The 15,683-nt window shown below is 40.8% G+C and overlaps 1 protein-coding gene across 3 annotated transcripts in view; it reads right to left on the bottom strand.

Moving 5' to 3' along the window:
- The window catches only part of Trhde (thyrotropin releasing hormone degrading enzyme), a 361,503-nt gene extending 346,184 nt beyond the window's left edge, over positions 1-15,319 (bottom strand). For all 3 annotated transcript variants that reach the window (XR_012908617.1, XM_075954299.1, XM_075954300.1), the window contains exons 1-2: positions 14,409-15,319; positions 2,191-2,464 (exon numbers count right to left, since the gene is read on the bottom strand). Coding sequence is in view for 2 of the 3 variants with exons in the window: in XM_075954299.1 (XP_075810414.1) it covers positions 2,191-2,464; positions 14,409-15,319 (1,185 nt within the window). In the remaining variant the exon portion in view is untranslated. The remainder of the gene's footprint in view (positions 1-2,190; positions 2,465-14,408) is intronic.
- Positions 15,320-15,683: the final 364 nt, after the last annotated feature.

Genomic DNA, 15,683 nt, shown 5'->3' with positions numbered 1-15,683 from the left:
AGCAGATGACGATGGTCATGATGATGGCCCTAGTACTCACACCTAGGGCACTGTGAGATTCAGCTCCATATTATTAATATGCTACTCAAGCTCCTGCCTCAAAGCTCAAACACCATTGCTGCAACTTGGGCTCTAAAATGACCACCTGGACCTCACACGACAATCCCACAGCCAGGACTCTGACGCTGACTCTCTTCTCCTCCCATCTGCTAAGGACTGAGAAATGTCATTCCCAGGTGCCCCCAGTAATAAAGGGGAAAGCCAGTGAGAAGAAAATAGATACATCTCAAAGGGGTGACAGAGAAAGAGAGTGGAGTTTCAAGCTATGTTTCCACAGCTGATAAACAGGAGCTCCCAATGGCCAATCTGCTTTTTTTTTTAACTGACTTGGGGATTTTTAGATTATACAATCTGAAGTTTTCTTTCAGCTGACCTTTCAATTTTTTTACTACTATGTTTTTAGCTTTTCTACACTAAAATTACTAAGCATAAATGATAAAATGCTTCCTGATTACTTAAAGATCTCTAACAATAAAAAGTCACATCGAAAGAACTAGAGTGGTTTTACAAGCAGGTCTTAGCAGCAAGCATAATTATGTAGAACTGAGGACACTTTCACGGTCCTTTAAAGAAAATACACCAGGCTCAAGCACTTCCAGTATACTTCATGCTAGCTGAGCCGCTGTAAGTCAGTCATCAACTTTGGAAGACACAAAAGGAAATGAGATATCTTCATGTTCCTTTTCTGCGTATGGTCCAGTGAGTGCAGACTTGAAATGTCCACAGAAGACATCGACGAGCATATGAGGAATTCAACATTTCAACTTATTGTAAGTTCAAAGGGTAAAATAGCTGCTGGCCCTCTACACTCAGCATTTAGGGTATTACTTTAATGATTACACAGATGAACTCACTCTGGAGTTTTTCAATAATGGCATTAATCTTGCATGCAGTTTTTTAAAAAGCAGGTTTCACAGGGGTTAAAATTAAAATTAAGTGAGAAAAAGATCTTTTGCCAACACTATTTTTCAAAATGCACGTTATTATAGAGCTGTGAATCCCAACCGATTAAAAACATAACTTTCTAATCAATTATTCTGTTATGAGCAAGGAAAATGGAATATAGGAGCTATGTAGTGGGAAAGATCACAAGATAAATTCCCTCAAAAGCATGCAGGTGAAGTGGCAAAAAGAGAGTCCCTGGGCACAGGAGAGAAAGGCCAAACCTTGGAGACAAACAAACAGATTTGACTTGTGATTTTTGACTCTTAGAAGGCTACTTAATCTACTTAAACCCCAATTACTCATGTGGGGAAAGGAGAACCATAATAGCCTTTATAATTAATATGAAACCTAAAATAAATGCTTAGTTATTGTGGAAGAAATTGAAATGATGAAGAAATTGCTCATTCATCATGGCTTAGCCTAGCATGATACAATGCAATAGAAAAGTGTCTAGAACACCTTAATGTCACTAAGAAGGGCTATCAAAGATAAGCCACTTGGTCTTTACCATGAATTTAATGCAGACAATGCCTGCATGACCTCACACTACCTACGAAAAGTAGATGGAATAATTATACAATGGAGGGTGATATCTCTTCTATAAAGTATCTTGGATTTTGGAGTATACTGAGTATTATAAGTGCATATAAACATATATTGTAAATGTACAATAAAATGCATGGAAAGGAGAAATGCAAATTTGAAGTTACGGTTCCCAGTGGAGAGGATATCAGGGAGCGAGTTCTGCTAGAGAGCTTTGATTCTATGCAATATGGTTTACTTCTCAGAGCTGGCTAGTAGGTAAGTGGAGGTCATTGTATCATTTGGTACATTTTCTATACATTTGAAAAAAATCATAATAGAAAGATGCACCAGGAACCAAGAAGTTTTTCAGAAAAGTCAAGTGTTGTTCTAAGCATGCCCAGGCTTGGGGCAGAGAGGAGGAAAGCCAGGGCCCATGAAAACAGGGGACGGAGATGGTTGAAAGAATAGAAAATTGGGTGTAGCAGGAGAAAAGTTTCTGTCTCACTTTGAAACAAGGATTATGTTTAACCTCCAATAACTAAAGACTTTGGCTTTAGTGTCAGATGTGAAGGCATTACAAGTGACACCTGTGAACCTAGAAATCAGATTCCATTAGAGACTACACAGTATCCAAAGCAACATTAGGCTGATAATACTTACGACAACCCCACTCTTGGTAGTAGTTTCTCGATAAGTGAAGTTGCAAATCGCCCAGGCTAAATAATACGTGGACATGAGAGGGGTCTGTGAAAAGTGGTCTGTTACCCATCCATCTTCCTCGAACACAGACGTCTCCAGGGGCATATTGGATAGAGACAAGTAGGTGGCTTGATGCTTGATACTGATTTTGAAAGTGGCCTTGTAGATTGGCTCATCGAAACATGGGAACGCCTTCCTGGCATGCGTAGGTGAGAACTGAGTAACACCAAGGAATCTGGGGGAGAAGAAGAAGGAGAAGAAAATGAAACGCTGATTGCATGTATTGCTTCAATTAAAGTAATGACTCCATTGCATACCTCAGATAGCATATTTCGATAAATCTGAAAATACACATTTTTTCTAAACTATGCTTATATCCATAAATAACATAAAAGTACAGTTCATGTATAACATACTGCCCCAACAATAAGAGTTCTTCAGGGAAGTTTTTGTCTCGATTAAAGTAAACTCTCTAAACCCAGAGCAATGCTTGCTGGATGAAACACTACACTCTACAGAGAAACAACTCATGGGCACATTGGCAAACACTGGGAAATAATGGCTCTTTTATTGTGCATATCACGTTCTTCCTGAAGCTAGGGCATCTAGTATATAGAGATAATAAGATGGAAATCCAAAAATGGTCATTAAATGGGGGGAGGGGGGACTCATAGATCTTCACTGGGAAATATCTATAGCCTCAAATTTGAAAGCATGCAATCTACTTATGTTAAAATAAATGACTTTAATATCTATTAAATCTTGGTCTGAATTCTGCCTCTCAAACTTCCTTTAGCCACAGCAACTTTGATAATTCTAAAACCTCTCTCAAATGAGAAACTACACAATTCTAATCCCAAAATTATTGTAAAGCTCAGATGGAGGAAAGCAAGGGAGGGTTATAAAGTCCCCAACATTATGAATAGCTGCAGCAGGCAAGCAAAGACCAGTCATGCCTGGTTCATAAGAGCTTTATCTTTTCTTATCACTAGAATTGACATTTATACTGCACAGTCCAAAGAGCCCTGATTTTTAGGAAAATGGTTCACCCTATACACGGCTTCATTTTTTGTGTGTGCTTAAGTTACCCACAGTCAGCTGAGGTCCAGAAATATTTCTATAGTGTGATGGAACTTGAAATGTATGGTGAGGTAAGACCATATTTATATAGCTTTATTACAGCATAGTATTAGAGTGTTTTATTTTATTACTAGCTGTTAACCTCTTGGTATTTCTAACTTATAAATTAAATTTTATCATCTGTATGTACACACTGGAACAAATATTGTATATTTATAGTGCTCATGACTTCAGACATTCATTGAAGGTCTAAAATGTGTTTTCCATATAAAATTGGAACTGCTATGATTACACACACACATACATACATACATACATATGCACACATACACACACATAAATATACAGACTATCTGTACAATATATAAAATAAACATGTATATATATAAAATACATATATAGTTGATACATATAGATACTTTCTGATAAATTTTGTTAAAATTAATCAGAAGTTACTACACATCTTCATAGTCTATAGTTACAAATGAAGACACTCAAGCCCTTTAAGGACACTCTTATAATTAAGAAATAGTTTATAATAAAAGCTGAAGATTTCAGCTACAAAATCTTCTGTAAGGCAAGTCAATATCAGACCCTTCAAAGGATATTAATAAATTCTCATGTCATTGCTTCAAAGGCTGCTTCATCCATGAGCAGCTCTCTTCCACGCCACTCTCTATTGTTCAGGGTATACGTGGCCAATACCACAGAATACAATTCCATAGAGAACCTCAACTTGACTTCATAGTTATTTTCAGCCTAGGACACAGGAAAATGCTACCAATCACAACAAGTAGGCATGCATCTTGAATTTTGCTTTGCTAGCCTATCCCTATAGGTTGTGGTGTGTACCGGATCTCATTGGCTCTCTCTAGGTAAATGCGGTGTGACTATTTACACCACTTTTTTTAAAGTATGGAGTTTATATTTATCACTAGGGGTGTAAATTTTAAAGTTTCATTTTTGAAATAAAGGGGAAAAAAGCTTTTACAAATTGATTGTTCAGGCAGGGCGGAGAATATCTTAGAGGCAGTTCTAGGCTCTTACAAACCAGACCTGTTTAAGTCACTTAGCTGCCTGAACTTGCTTTTTTTTATTTGTAAAAAGAAAATATTGTTTACTTGACCTTTCTCACAAAACTGCCAAGATGATAAAATATAATAATATCTTGTAAAGAAGTTTTAGTAATAAATCTTCATAAAGGTATAAGAAGTATTAAAAATGAATTATCCCACTCCTATAAATTTCTAAAATAAAAATGTATACCCAGGAAGGTCTGTCCATAGACACGCAAGCCTTTGGCCCAAAGCTTGGCATAGAACTCACATGTTCTTGATCCAAATAAAAGATAAATACAATGCAAAAGCAATAAAATTAATTTTTAGTAAAAACATGAACATGGTTTAACTCAACTCTAGGTAATAATGAATAGTCTTTCCATTTTTATGGGAATCACGATATTCCTCTGACTATTTTTTGCTGATAGCAATACAGTTTTGCATAATGAAATGTCACTACCTTTATGCCAAAATGCATGCACTTACACTTACTGCTTTCTTTTCCTACACCTTTGTATCACATAATGCGTGAAAATCTTATCTTTCAACTTTGTAATTAAAAAAAACTACAGAGCTTGGTATTCCTCTCTCAGGACTATTTAAAAGATACCATGAATTGTACATATGAGGAAAAGAATTTCTTCTTAGCATCCAAGTACCTGAGCCCTCCAGTTCCAGTCTTTGAACAAACAGAAGCGTCTTACTGTATTAGGTACTTGAATTATTTTTAAAAAGGTACAGCAATTGCTCCTAAAATCTTCATAATCAAATTACACATGTGTGCATGTGTGTGTGTGGAGAAAGAGAGAGAGAGAGAGAGAGAGAGAGAGAGAGAGAGAGAGAGAGAGAGAGAGAGAAACAACTAAAAACAGAAAAAAAACAGTTCTGTAAGCATTTATCATCAAAGGCATTGTAATTAAAATGTTTTCATTTTTAAGTATAAAAATAAAAGGTGTCTTTGACATTTAGTAAATAAGGGGTAGGAATTTATTAGAAGTAAAGACTAAATATGTTTGGGTCCATGAGAAGTTAATAAACTGAATGTTTATACATAGGAAATACACTGTGCAGTGTCTTTTTACCCTATGTGGTGAATAAATATGACAGGAAAGGTAGCAGTTTAATTCGGGGTTGGAAAGAGCTATCAAGATCATCCCGTGACTTCTTCTGCAATTAACATTCTTAATGAATTCATACACACAGTTTATATCTATGCGAAGAGGGCTACCATATATTCTGATAATGTCTAAATGAGGAAATACCAATTTCACAGTCTGGCACCTGAGAATGATTGCAATTGAATTTCAATTCAGTATTTCAAAAAATCAAAAGAGGTCCCTTGGTAAAGAAAGACAGCCAGACTGGATCACATTTAAAGTCTCTTTCCAAGTTCAAGATCTCATAACTAGACAATTAAAAATGAAATTTTCCTCCAATCTGGTGCATTTCCTTTGAAAAAGCATTAAGTTACTCTAGCAATAAATAAATGTCTCGTGTTCTTCAATATATTTACTTCTCTTGATCAATTCAGTTTTGAGTGTTCTAAGTTTGGGATAAAAACATGAATATATATATATATATATATATATATATATATATATATATATATATATATATATGCTTCCTTCCTATAAGGAGTTCAATAAATACAAGCTTAAACACGTATTATTCCAGAAGCCACAAAAACCAAGGAAAATGTATAAAGAAACTGAATTTGCTTAGGCGGGGCTTCTCAACCTTGACATTATTGGCATTTTAGGCTGGATAATCATTCATCCATCCTGTGAGATGTGAAGCAGTCTGACTAGCCAATGGAGTCAGCAGAATCTTTCCTCCCCAGTTCAAACCTCTCTCTGAACATTGTAACTTTTCTCCTGGAATCAAGGTGGCTCAACTGGGAACCTATAGCCCAAATAACTCAAAGACTTTCCGAACAGGAAGCATAAGAACTGGTCTGAGAATTTGGATGAAAGTTAAAAGCTCACAAGTGAGTAGAGTGGGAATCAACTCTCTGGAACACAGAAAAGCCCTTCTGGAAATAGCTTATACACACATGTGAAGCTACTACACTGCAGCTGTTTTGTAGGTTCTGGCCCTATCCAGTTTCAGTGTCTCTCTCTCTCTCTCTCTCACCTCCTTCACCCTGATAACTCTATTCTCCAAAGACAGGACCAGCTTCAGGCTGATGCCCTCCACAGAGAGCAGTACCTGTAAGAGTTTAGAAACATAATTCAATCACCACTGCATATATTTCGTGATCTTCTCCAGTTGAGAGAAAAAAAGACTTCTTCCCTGCTTCCTGTTATTTAAAACATCAAAGAAGCTTCTAGAAAGAGTAGTTTAAAGAAGAAAATAATGATTTCGATGCCTGAGTTAATTTGAGGTGAGTTTGAGGTAGTGGCAGGATGCCAAGTATGAGAATCACAAGAAATTAATTAACAGATGAAACCAGTTTAAAGTACAGCATAAATAGAAGACACACCACAGACACATACACACATCACACACAAACAAAGGCACAGATACACACAATACACACATAAACACAAACATACACACAGTCACACACACACATACATACACACACCTACTCACTCACACACACAAATGCTCATGTGCAGAAAAACAGCAAAAAGAAATGCAAAACAGAAGGTAACAGGGTCAAGTGTCTCATTGTCTATTCTTCTCCTGCTTTCTTTAAAAAAAAATAATGTCATCTTTAAAAGAATCTGCTGATTAGCATAAAAAATCCACTCTCCATAGTGATATTCTGGAAGTGTCATTCCAAGAATGTCACTTTAGCATAACTAGAAAAAAATGTGAGCAACATGCATACATTTTAATTCTCTTCTATCGAAATCAAATTATTTGATTTTCCTAACAATTTGTCTGCTTGACATTTTGGTTGAGCTAAGAGGGAGGGCTCGGATCTCTGTGTTGCCTCTGAAGGGTACAAAGAATTGATTTCTTCTTATTTCTGCGGAAGTTCACCAGGCAAGTTCCTTGTGTCAAAGTCATTATGCTAACATTTAGCAGAAGTAATCCATTAATGTTGGCTGATATTGCCAACACATTACAGTATGTGTGTGATATAAAATTTCTGCTCCATTATTTTCAGTTTTGCCTTTTCAGGAAGGTAAACTATGCAGAGGAAGGAAGCATTTGCATAACACTTAGCATGAAGATTGATCCATGCCTTTTCAGTTGGAGTCCAGCAAAACACAAAGACCCTCACACATGGCAGGACACATTTACCAGGCTTTCCTTTGGGCCTCCTCTATGCGCACAGTGAAAAAAGTAACTTTTAAACTTAATTCTATGGCCTTACTACTGTTAAGGCTGTTTCAGTGTCACAATAGCTCAAGGTCAGTCTTAAGTGCCACCAACCCAAAGAAGGTTCTGTACCTCTAACTGCGGTGGTTAGCTTGTTACAAAGTCCTAGAAGCCACATGCACTTTTAAAGTCCACCAAGTGACAAGGTCATAGAAGTTACACACATCCCATTTCAAGTTTAGGTTGTTAATCAAAATGCAAATTGTTACTCAATGACAAAACATTTTAAGCCAAAATGGGTCTTTGTTTAGACTGTGTGTTTTTATGTACTTCAATGAGTCATTAAACCTCTGCCATTTCAGAGGAGAAGCACTCCTGCTGAATATTCAACGCTCGAAGCAAGTGTGTAGTCTATTTTTTAAATAACCATTTTAGTAAACTAAAAACATAATGCAATAATGCCAGCAATATGTATGTAGGAAGTGGTGCATATGCGAATAATCGCGTTATAAAAACAAAGCAGAATACTCATAATTGCTTTTCATTTGTGTAGCACTAAATACTCTTATCAAAAGTGTGTGCTGAGTAATGGATCACCCTTGATAAAGCGTACTATAATGCACTAAAATTACTTTCCCAGGTCATAATTATCGTTTTTTATAAGAATAAATAAAGTTAGTGTCTGAGATTCATTTGTTTTAGATTGGAAACAGGCAAAGCATTATGTGAGTATCATAGAGAACTACTACTGTCAAAATCCACATGATGTGTTGGAAGCAATCTGTAAAACGAAGTGAGACCCATTCCTTGGAAACACAGCGTTTTTTTTCTGCCTGGTGTAAGGGCACCGTAAGGAGCCTTGTATGCTCGGTGGCTGCTGGCGGGCTGTAGTGCCATAATAAAAGCATTTTGCTTTTCTTCTGTTGAGTCACCTCAGTCTCCTCTAGTTCATAACATTTGATCTCAGCCTGAGTTTCTGTGGTTGGAAAACACCACAGCTTTTCTTGATTCTTTTCTCTCATGGTGGCACGGCTTTGCTTCTCCTTCCTCTTGCTTCCTTGACCTCTGCTTGGGAAGCAGAACAAACCAGCGGCCAGAGGAAGGAACGCTGTGACTATTCCTTTACTGTGACCTTTCCCCCAATACCCACAGCATGGAAAACCACCAAAGCAGAAGCATCAGTTGTAGATCACCTGTACCAGCCTGCACAGCAGATCGCTCACCATGAAAAGGTTCAAGAACATTTAATAGCCATGGGCGTTCTTACAAACTATCAGACATGATTCTCGTTGTTCACGAAGTCATCACAACAACCCTAAAAAAAACAGTGCCATTATCCCTGTTTTCCAGAGGGGGACCCCAAACAAGAAACAGTGGGAAACTGACCAAGATCACCAAAGCAGTCAGTAGCAGAATTAAGACACAGAGTCAGGTAAGCAAGTTAAAGAGTCCCCTACCTGAGGAGAATAACCACACTAAATATACATATGAGCAAACATACATACATACATACATACTTCTCTCCAGCAGAACAACAAAATTTAACAATACTATAATAATATAAAGAAAAGGTAACTAATGATATTTTTAACTTCTTCTGATTGGTGCTCATTTATTTATTTATTTACTCATTCACTTTTCATGAGAAAAGGTCTATACTATTACAATAAAACATTACCCTGGATATATATATATATATATATATATATATATATATATACACAGAGAGGACTCACTCACACCCTTCCTGCACACTGAGAACAGAGCACCCTGTAAGTCGGAACTTCCCAGGCATGCCAAGGCCTGGAGAAGGAGAGAGCAAGAAGCCTGGGCCCTGTACCCCACCCGGGCCCTTTCAACACCCTACCATCATTTATCTGTGCTGGTTCAGGAATCTTCTAAGACTGTCTGGAATAGCAAGAAGGGTAATTTTCACCCATTTATGCCTAGCAAAACTCTGTCAGCGGAAGGAAGCATCTACTCTCCAGAGATGAAAAGATGGCAGAGAGCTCTGAAGAACTAACAAAAATAAAATAAAATAAAATAAAAGCGGGCATTGCTGTAGATCTGGAAATATTAAAGAACATATAAGAAATCAAAGGATGAATAACTATATGGTAGTGGCAAGAGAATAGCAGTAATGGGTATATTGATAGCAATGAGGATAATTGTTTCTGGGGGTGGCATAAACACAGGGACAAGGAGGGATGGTCTTCCTTACAGACTGTGGAGCATTAACATTTAAAAGTGAGTATTTGTTCATTATTGTTTTGCATTATTCTTTGAAACCATACTGGAAGTGGTGAGCCCTGTTCTTATAGCCATATTGAGCAATCCTCAGTAAAACTAGACCATTGCATGTACCATTGCCTCAAGCCCATCCACATATACATTAGGAAAAGTTAGTTTAAGGAAACAATCCATCGTACAAACCTAGTCTATACTGGGAAAGTCAATAACAGATTCCTTTTCATTTGAGAGACATCCATAGTCTATAGGATCTGACCCAAGTTGCATTGAATCCATAAAGACACACTCCAATTAATGTAACCTTTTCAAAGGAACTGGGTAACCTCTCACTGTCCGAGGGGATCAAATGAGATGGTACTATAAGACAATAAATAAGTGAAAGTAAATGCCACAAGATGCGCACCCATCATGAGAATTTTTCTGCTAGAATGAATCATTATTTAATGACCAGGACTTTTGTTATTATTGTTATTGCCTAATGGGCAGTACTTTGAATGATGAACAAAATCCAGTATTGGGCTCAGTTTAACCAAATAGCTATGTGTGTTTGATAGGAAAACATTGAGCCAAATCTATTAAGAAAGTATATAAAAGTGTTTTCTCAGCAAATAAATAAACATTCTCTGGATTTTTTAGCTCACAGCCTTCTAGAGAGGAAGAAAGGATCATATATACTTCCATTCATTCACGTGAAACTCGCTAACGTAAGAGAGAAATAAGGCTTCTTCAACATCAAAATAATGTCCTGGGATTTCTGGCATTTGCTAATTATCATAATTGATTATTAATTCAAAAACTACCAAGCATCAAACCGGGTACAGTACAACCACAAAGGAGTATATGCCACCAAGAAAGAAAACCCATCATATTCCACAGATTTTGGCAAAAAGAACGGCCCCCGATTCCCTCTGATTACCACTGGAGTTGTTTCCTCATCTTTTCCGAGATCATGACTTCTCCCTGAACAATCCTTTATAGGAAAAAGAATGTCTGTTTTTATTCCGTCTTCTGTCACTTTGGCATGTTACAGACCCAATCAAAGTTTGTCAAAGAAAAATAGTCTCCTTCTCAAAAGTGAATAAAATGTTCATTTACTTTGGGTAAATTTCCGCCTTCAATCCGACCATCTGGATCTAAATTAAGGTACCCTACTTTGAACATGGGTGTGCACGCCATCTGGCTACCCAAAAGCGGCAATTACTTCAGGTAAATGAACATTTCGCCTAATTCTAAGCAAGTGTGTTCTCCTATAGGAGATGCTGACATAAATACACGCCCTTTTTTATCTGCACGCTGCAAATCTACTTGGAAAAGAGTAAGTATATGTTCTGACTAAAGGTGATAATTTATTGTATGTGTGAAAACACCTTAATTTTAGGGTAACTTGCTATTTTTCAGTATTCAACAAGTGACAGGCTTTCTCCTAGCTGACTTTATAAGTAAGAATGGAAGATATACCCATGATTAAGGAATCTTGGGTTTCATTGAGAAGTTTGTCTACTGTGTGGGTAACTCAGTCTTCCCTGTAGAACAGACTGCAGTGCTTTTCAACATGTAGTGGAGGATAAAATTTTCTGGGTCAAAGGTACACAGCACAGCACACAGGCTAATCCTTCCCTGCCGAAGATCTTTCTTACAGCTGGGTCAGACTCATCACTTAGGAGTGTAAGGCGGGAGGACCAGGAGCTGCAAGCCAGTCTTGCCTTTGACTTGAGACTCTTCCTTAAGAAAACCAATGAGAAGGAATTTCCTTCTCCTGGGTCTCTGAGAAAGGAGGCAACATGTAAGACTGATCAGATAGTTATGGGCTACTGCTTCCACCAGGCTAAGCGAAGTAAGGAAGCTGTGGGGTGGTTCTCCTAAGTATTTCGAGTTACTCAGTGTAACTCCTGTTGACAGATTAACTATTTGTTTTCATTACAGAAATTATCCTATCATTAAATGGGCAAAAATGATGATTAACTAAAGATCAAGATATACAATCATTAATCAAATAAAAATTCTAAGTTTGCATCTGTGTCCTTTTAGAAACTGGGCTTTTAATTACCAATTTACATCACTTTTTTTTAGTACAAAATCATTATCAATAAAAGGCCAACCTTGGCTGAGTTCCTAATATTGGTCAGCTTTAAATCCTCTAGGTAGCTATAGTAACAAGAACAACAAAAACTAATGTATGGAATGTCGGTATACTCATGAAATTATTAAATTACTTTTGCCTTATCTACTCCAGACGTAAGTGCCAGGAAATTATAATATTCACTTTGCTGTTGGAGGTGGAAAGCAAAAACCTTCTCTAAGATCGTATCTAGAAATAAATCCATGCTGGGGTTTCCCAAACATTAAATCCCACATTTCTATTGGAAAACATGTGGTACCAGGTTAAACTTCCAGCCAAAGTATTTACAGCTCCAGGGGAAACCGAAGGAGGGAGTCTGAATACAAACATGGACTGTGGGTACAAGAAATCCGGTGCAGGGCAAGTGGAAACATCTGGTCGTTTTGGGAGTCCTCTTAATTTGAAAGCACTGACCAAAACAAGCCGAGTTCTGCCAAATACATCTTGGAATGGCTTAAGAAAAAAAAATACAGAATTTAAGAGGGAGCAATTTTTTTTTCACCACAGTAAGATGCATTCGTGAGGATGTGCAACTCTAGTGACATGATGAGCGTGTTTCCAAACGTATGTTTGGAACATCTGCCTTCTATGACTTTATTGCATATTTCATATCATTGTGGGCTTAGACATATTTTTAATCTGGAATCTGTTCTAGAGGACGTGGTGGTGAAAGGGTTTGAACTACCCATGCCAGATCTTGGGTGTTAGAAACTGATTAACAATAATGATGATGTATTGACTTATCGGAAGTTGTAACCATCACACGCCTGCTAACACGTGGAATATTTTATGTGGACTTACTTCACAGCACTCTATAAATGATAAAACTTTTGTGCACTTCCACACTGCAAGGAAAGTTTCCCAGCCTCTCCCACCTTAACTGTTTCTGATAGTTCTCAAACACCTTAGTTCGGGGCTGGGCAAACCAAAGTTCAAGTTAGGGTTCTCTGATGACAGCCTGTTTGACCTCTGGTGCCCTGTGCTGCTCTGAGTCCAGGGGGTCCCGATGTTAGGAGACTCACTGGGGGAAAGAGGAAGCTCTGCCTCATTGCTTACTAATGATGGGTCTACTAGAGGTAATGATTTCATTTATTAGTTCACTCTGATTGTTCATCTGCCCTATAGTCATTTAACTAATTGAAGTTATTTTAAACACAATGAAAACAAGAGCCATTCATACATTCATGCAACAGGATATGTGAAAGCTGACTACCTCAGGACACTCATTTGAACTCTGAAGGCCTATATATGGCAGGCCTGACCTTGGGTGAAGCGCTTTTCAAGGCCATATTGACCAATCCTGTCGTGGAGAGTGGGACTATTATTATCACCAAGTTAGGATTTAAAATGGGGGCTCTGGGGCCGAATTCTCTGGGTCTCATTTTGTGATCTAAGTCACACTAGCACTTCGCTGAGCCTCCGTTTGCCCACCTGTAACACAGAGAGCGGGGACAGCAGCGTGCACCCGGTAAGGATCTCATAAAACAGTTCACCGGAAGAGTTTGGTGCAGCTGTCAATGACTGCCAAGCACCGTCAACTTCGATTCTTTCCCCAGACTTTCACCACAGCTAATAGAACTATGAAGATCTGGACACAGAAGCTGTTGGTTCTAGCGAAATCCCCCCCCACACACACACACACACACACCTCACAAAAACTAAGAAAATGTAATCCAGATCTAAAGTCAGCAAAGGCACTGGAGACTGGCTGCTGGCTTTCCCTCCCTTTCTGGGTGGAGTCATTTCCATTGGCAGCAGCTGAGGAACCAAATGGAGGCAGAAGCCCCTGGGGACACCACAGTGCCTTAGAGGTCCCACTCTCTCTGATTTTGACCATGACAACTGCAGTCCCACAGGCCAGCCCCAGTCTGGCCTTTCCCTTGAACTTCTCTTTGTGATCAAATCTCAACTTTCAATTTGGAAAAACTTTACAAAGCCAAAACTTAGGCTATGTTCTGAGTCTTCCAGGGGTACCGAGGTACTATTCATAACCAAGGCAGGTGCGCAAGGGGAGGGGGCGTGTCTGCCCTGACCTGATAGCTGGGTTGAGCTGCTACCTGCTCGAAGTCATTGTTTTATTTGTTTGTTTTGGTGGTAGTGGTGGTGGTTTTTTGTTTTGTTTTGTTAGCTTGTCACTTAGATAACCAGTCTGGAGGCGCAAGGTCCGAACTAGAGGAAAGGGCAGCAATCATCACCTTTCGGTATTGCTGAGTTTGTGAACTTGGCAACAGACCCCTATGGTTCCAAAGGAACATCCCATCTAACCTTGGCTCCCTTCCCCCAACCCCGGGGTTTTTGGATATTGGAAGCCAACGGGGACCCCAGGTCGCCTGCGCTCGCTCAGCAGTGCGAGCAGCCCGGCGGGGTGGGGCAGCGCGGGGCACCGCCTCCCTCCATACCTTCTCTCCCCGTGGAGCACGTAGGAGCTACGGAAGAAGCCCAGGAGCTCGTTCTCTATCAGGGCATTGTAGATAATCTTTAGGTTGTAATTCCTCTGCGCGTCCAGGGTTCTATTCAGCACCACCACCAAGACCTGGGTTGGTGGGTAGAGGAAAAACCCTGCTACCGGGACAGCTCCGAACGCCCGGTCCTCCGCTACTTGCACCTTCTCCACCGCTACCCGGGAGGCGTGCAGCACCACGTAGCGGGTGGCGTTCCGGCACGCGATCTCCACGTTGACCTCCCCGGAGAAGGTGAAGTTCTCCATAAAGGCGGTGAGCATCAAATTGTAGTGCAGTGGTTTGAGGTGGCCGGATAGGCGCAACTGTGTCCAAGGCTGCCACTGCTCGGACTCTTCCTCCGACGGCGGCAGGGCAGACGGGGTCCCTGGGGTGTCCACCTCGCCGGTCTCGCGCTGCGAGGATTCCCCACCAGAGTGGTGGTTGCGCCGGGCGGATCCTGGGTGGCTGCCGTTGCCGCCGCCGCGCTCTGGGAAGCCCCCGGGGCCACCGTCGGAGCCCGGCACCGCCGCGCTGGCTCCACACTCGTCGAAGCGCAGGCTGAGCAGCACCGCCAGCATGGTGACCGCCAGTAGTGCCACGATGGACACGGCAAAAGCCAGCACGAGCCGCTTGTGTACCGCGATGTGGCGCTCCGTGGTGCGGGGTCTCACTCCCACCGAGTCAGCCCACGGGTCCGAGAGCCCCCTGCCGCTTGCCCGGAGCGCAGCGTCGTCTTCTCCCATGGTAGCTGCAAAGGGTGAGCTGCTCTTCTCGGCCCCCTCCTCCTCCTTCTTCTTCCTCTTCTTTTTCTTCTTCTTCTTTTTCTTCTCCTCCTCTTGCTCCCCCCTCTCGCCGTCCAGGGCCATCATCACACCGCCTCCTCCTCTTCCCCCGCCCCCTCCGACACCCCCAGCGGGCGGGCCACCCGGGCCACCGCCAGCGCAGTCATCGGAGAGCGCACGCGGGCGGAGGGCGCAACGCCGGCTGGGACCCTAGGGAGGCCAGCCCGGGTTCTCTAGAGACAAGCTCTGGTGGCTGGCGACGGCCGACGACCCCCAGCAGCCCCGCCTTTCTCCGGACACCAGCTGCGAACGGCGGGGCAACCAGCTCTGGGATGCGCCCAACTTGGGGAGCTTGTCGCTCGCAGGGTGCGCGCTACTCGTCGGGCTGGCACTGGGCGCTCGGGCACAGGCTGCCCCCGCCCCTGTGCGCCTGCGGCTCGTGCGTCCTCCC

This window comes from Microtus pennsylvanicus, chromosome 20 (genome assembly GCF_037038515.1).
Source record: "Microtus pennsylvanicus isolate mMicPen1 chromosome 20, mMicPen1.hap1, whole genome shotgun sequence".
NCBI lineage: Eukaryota > Metazoa > Chordata > Mammalia > Rodentia > Cricetidae > Microtus > Microtus pennsylvanicus.
Note: the sequence above shows the minus strand (reverse complement) of the source record. Positions and strands in the feature narration are given on the sequence as shown.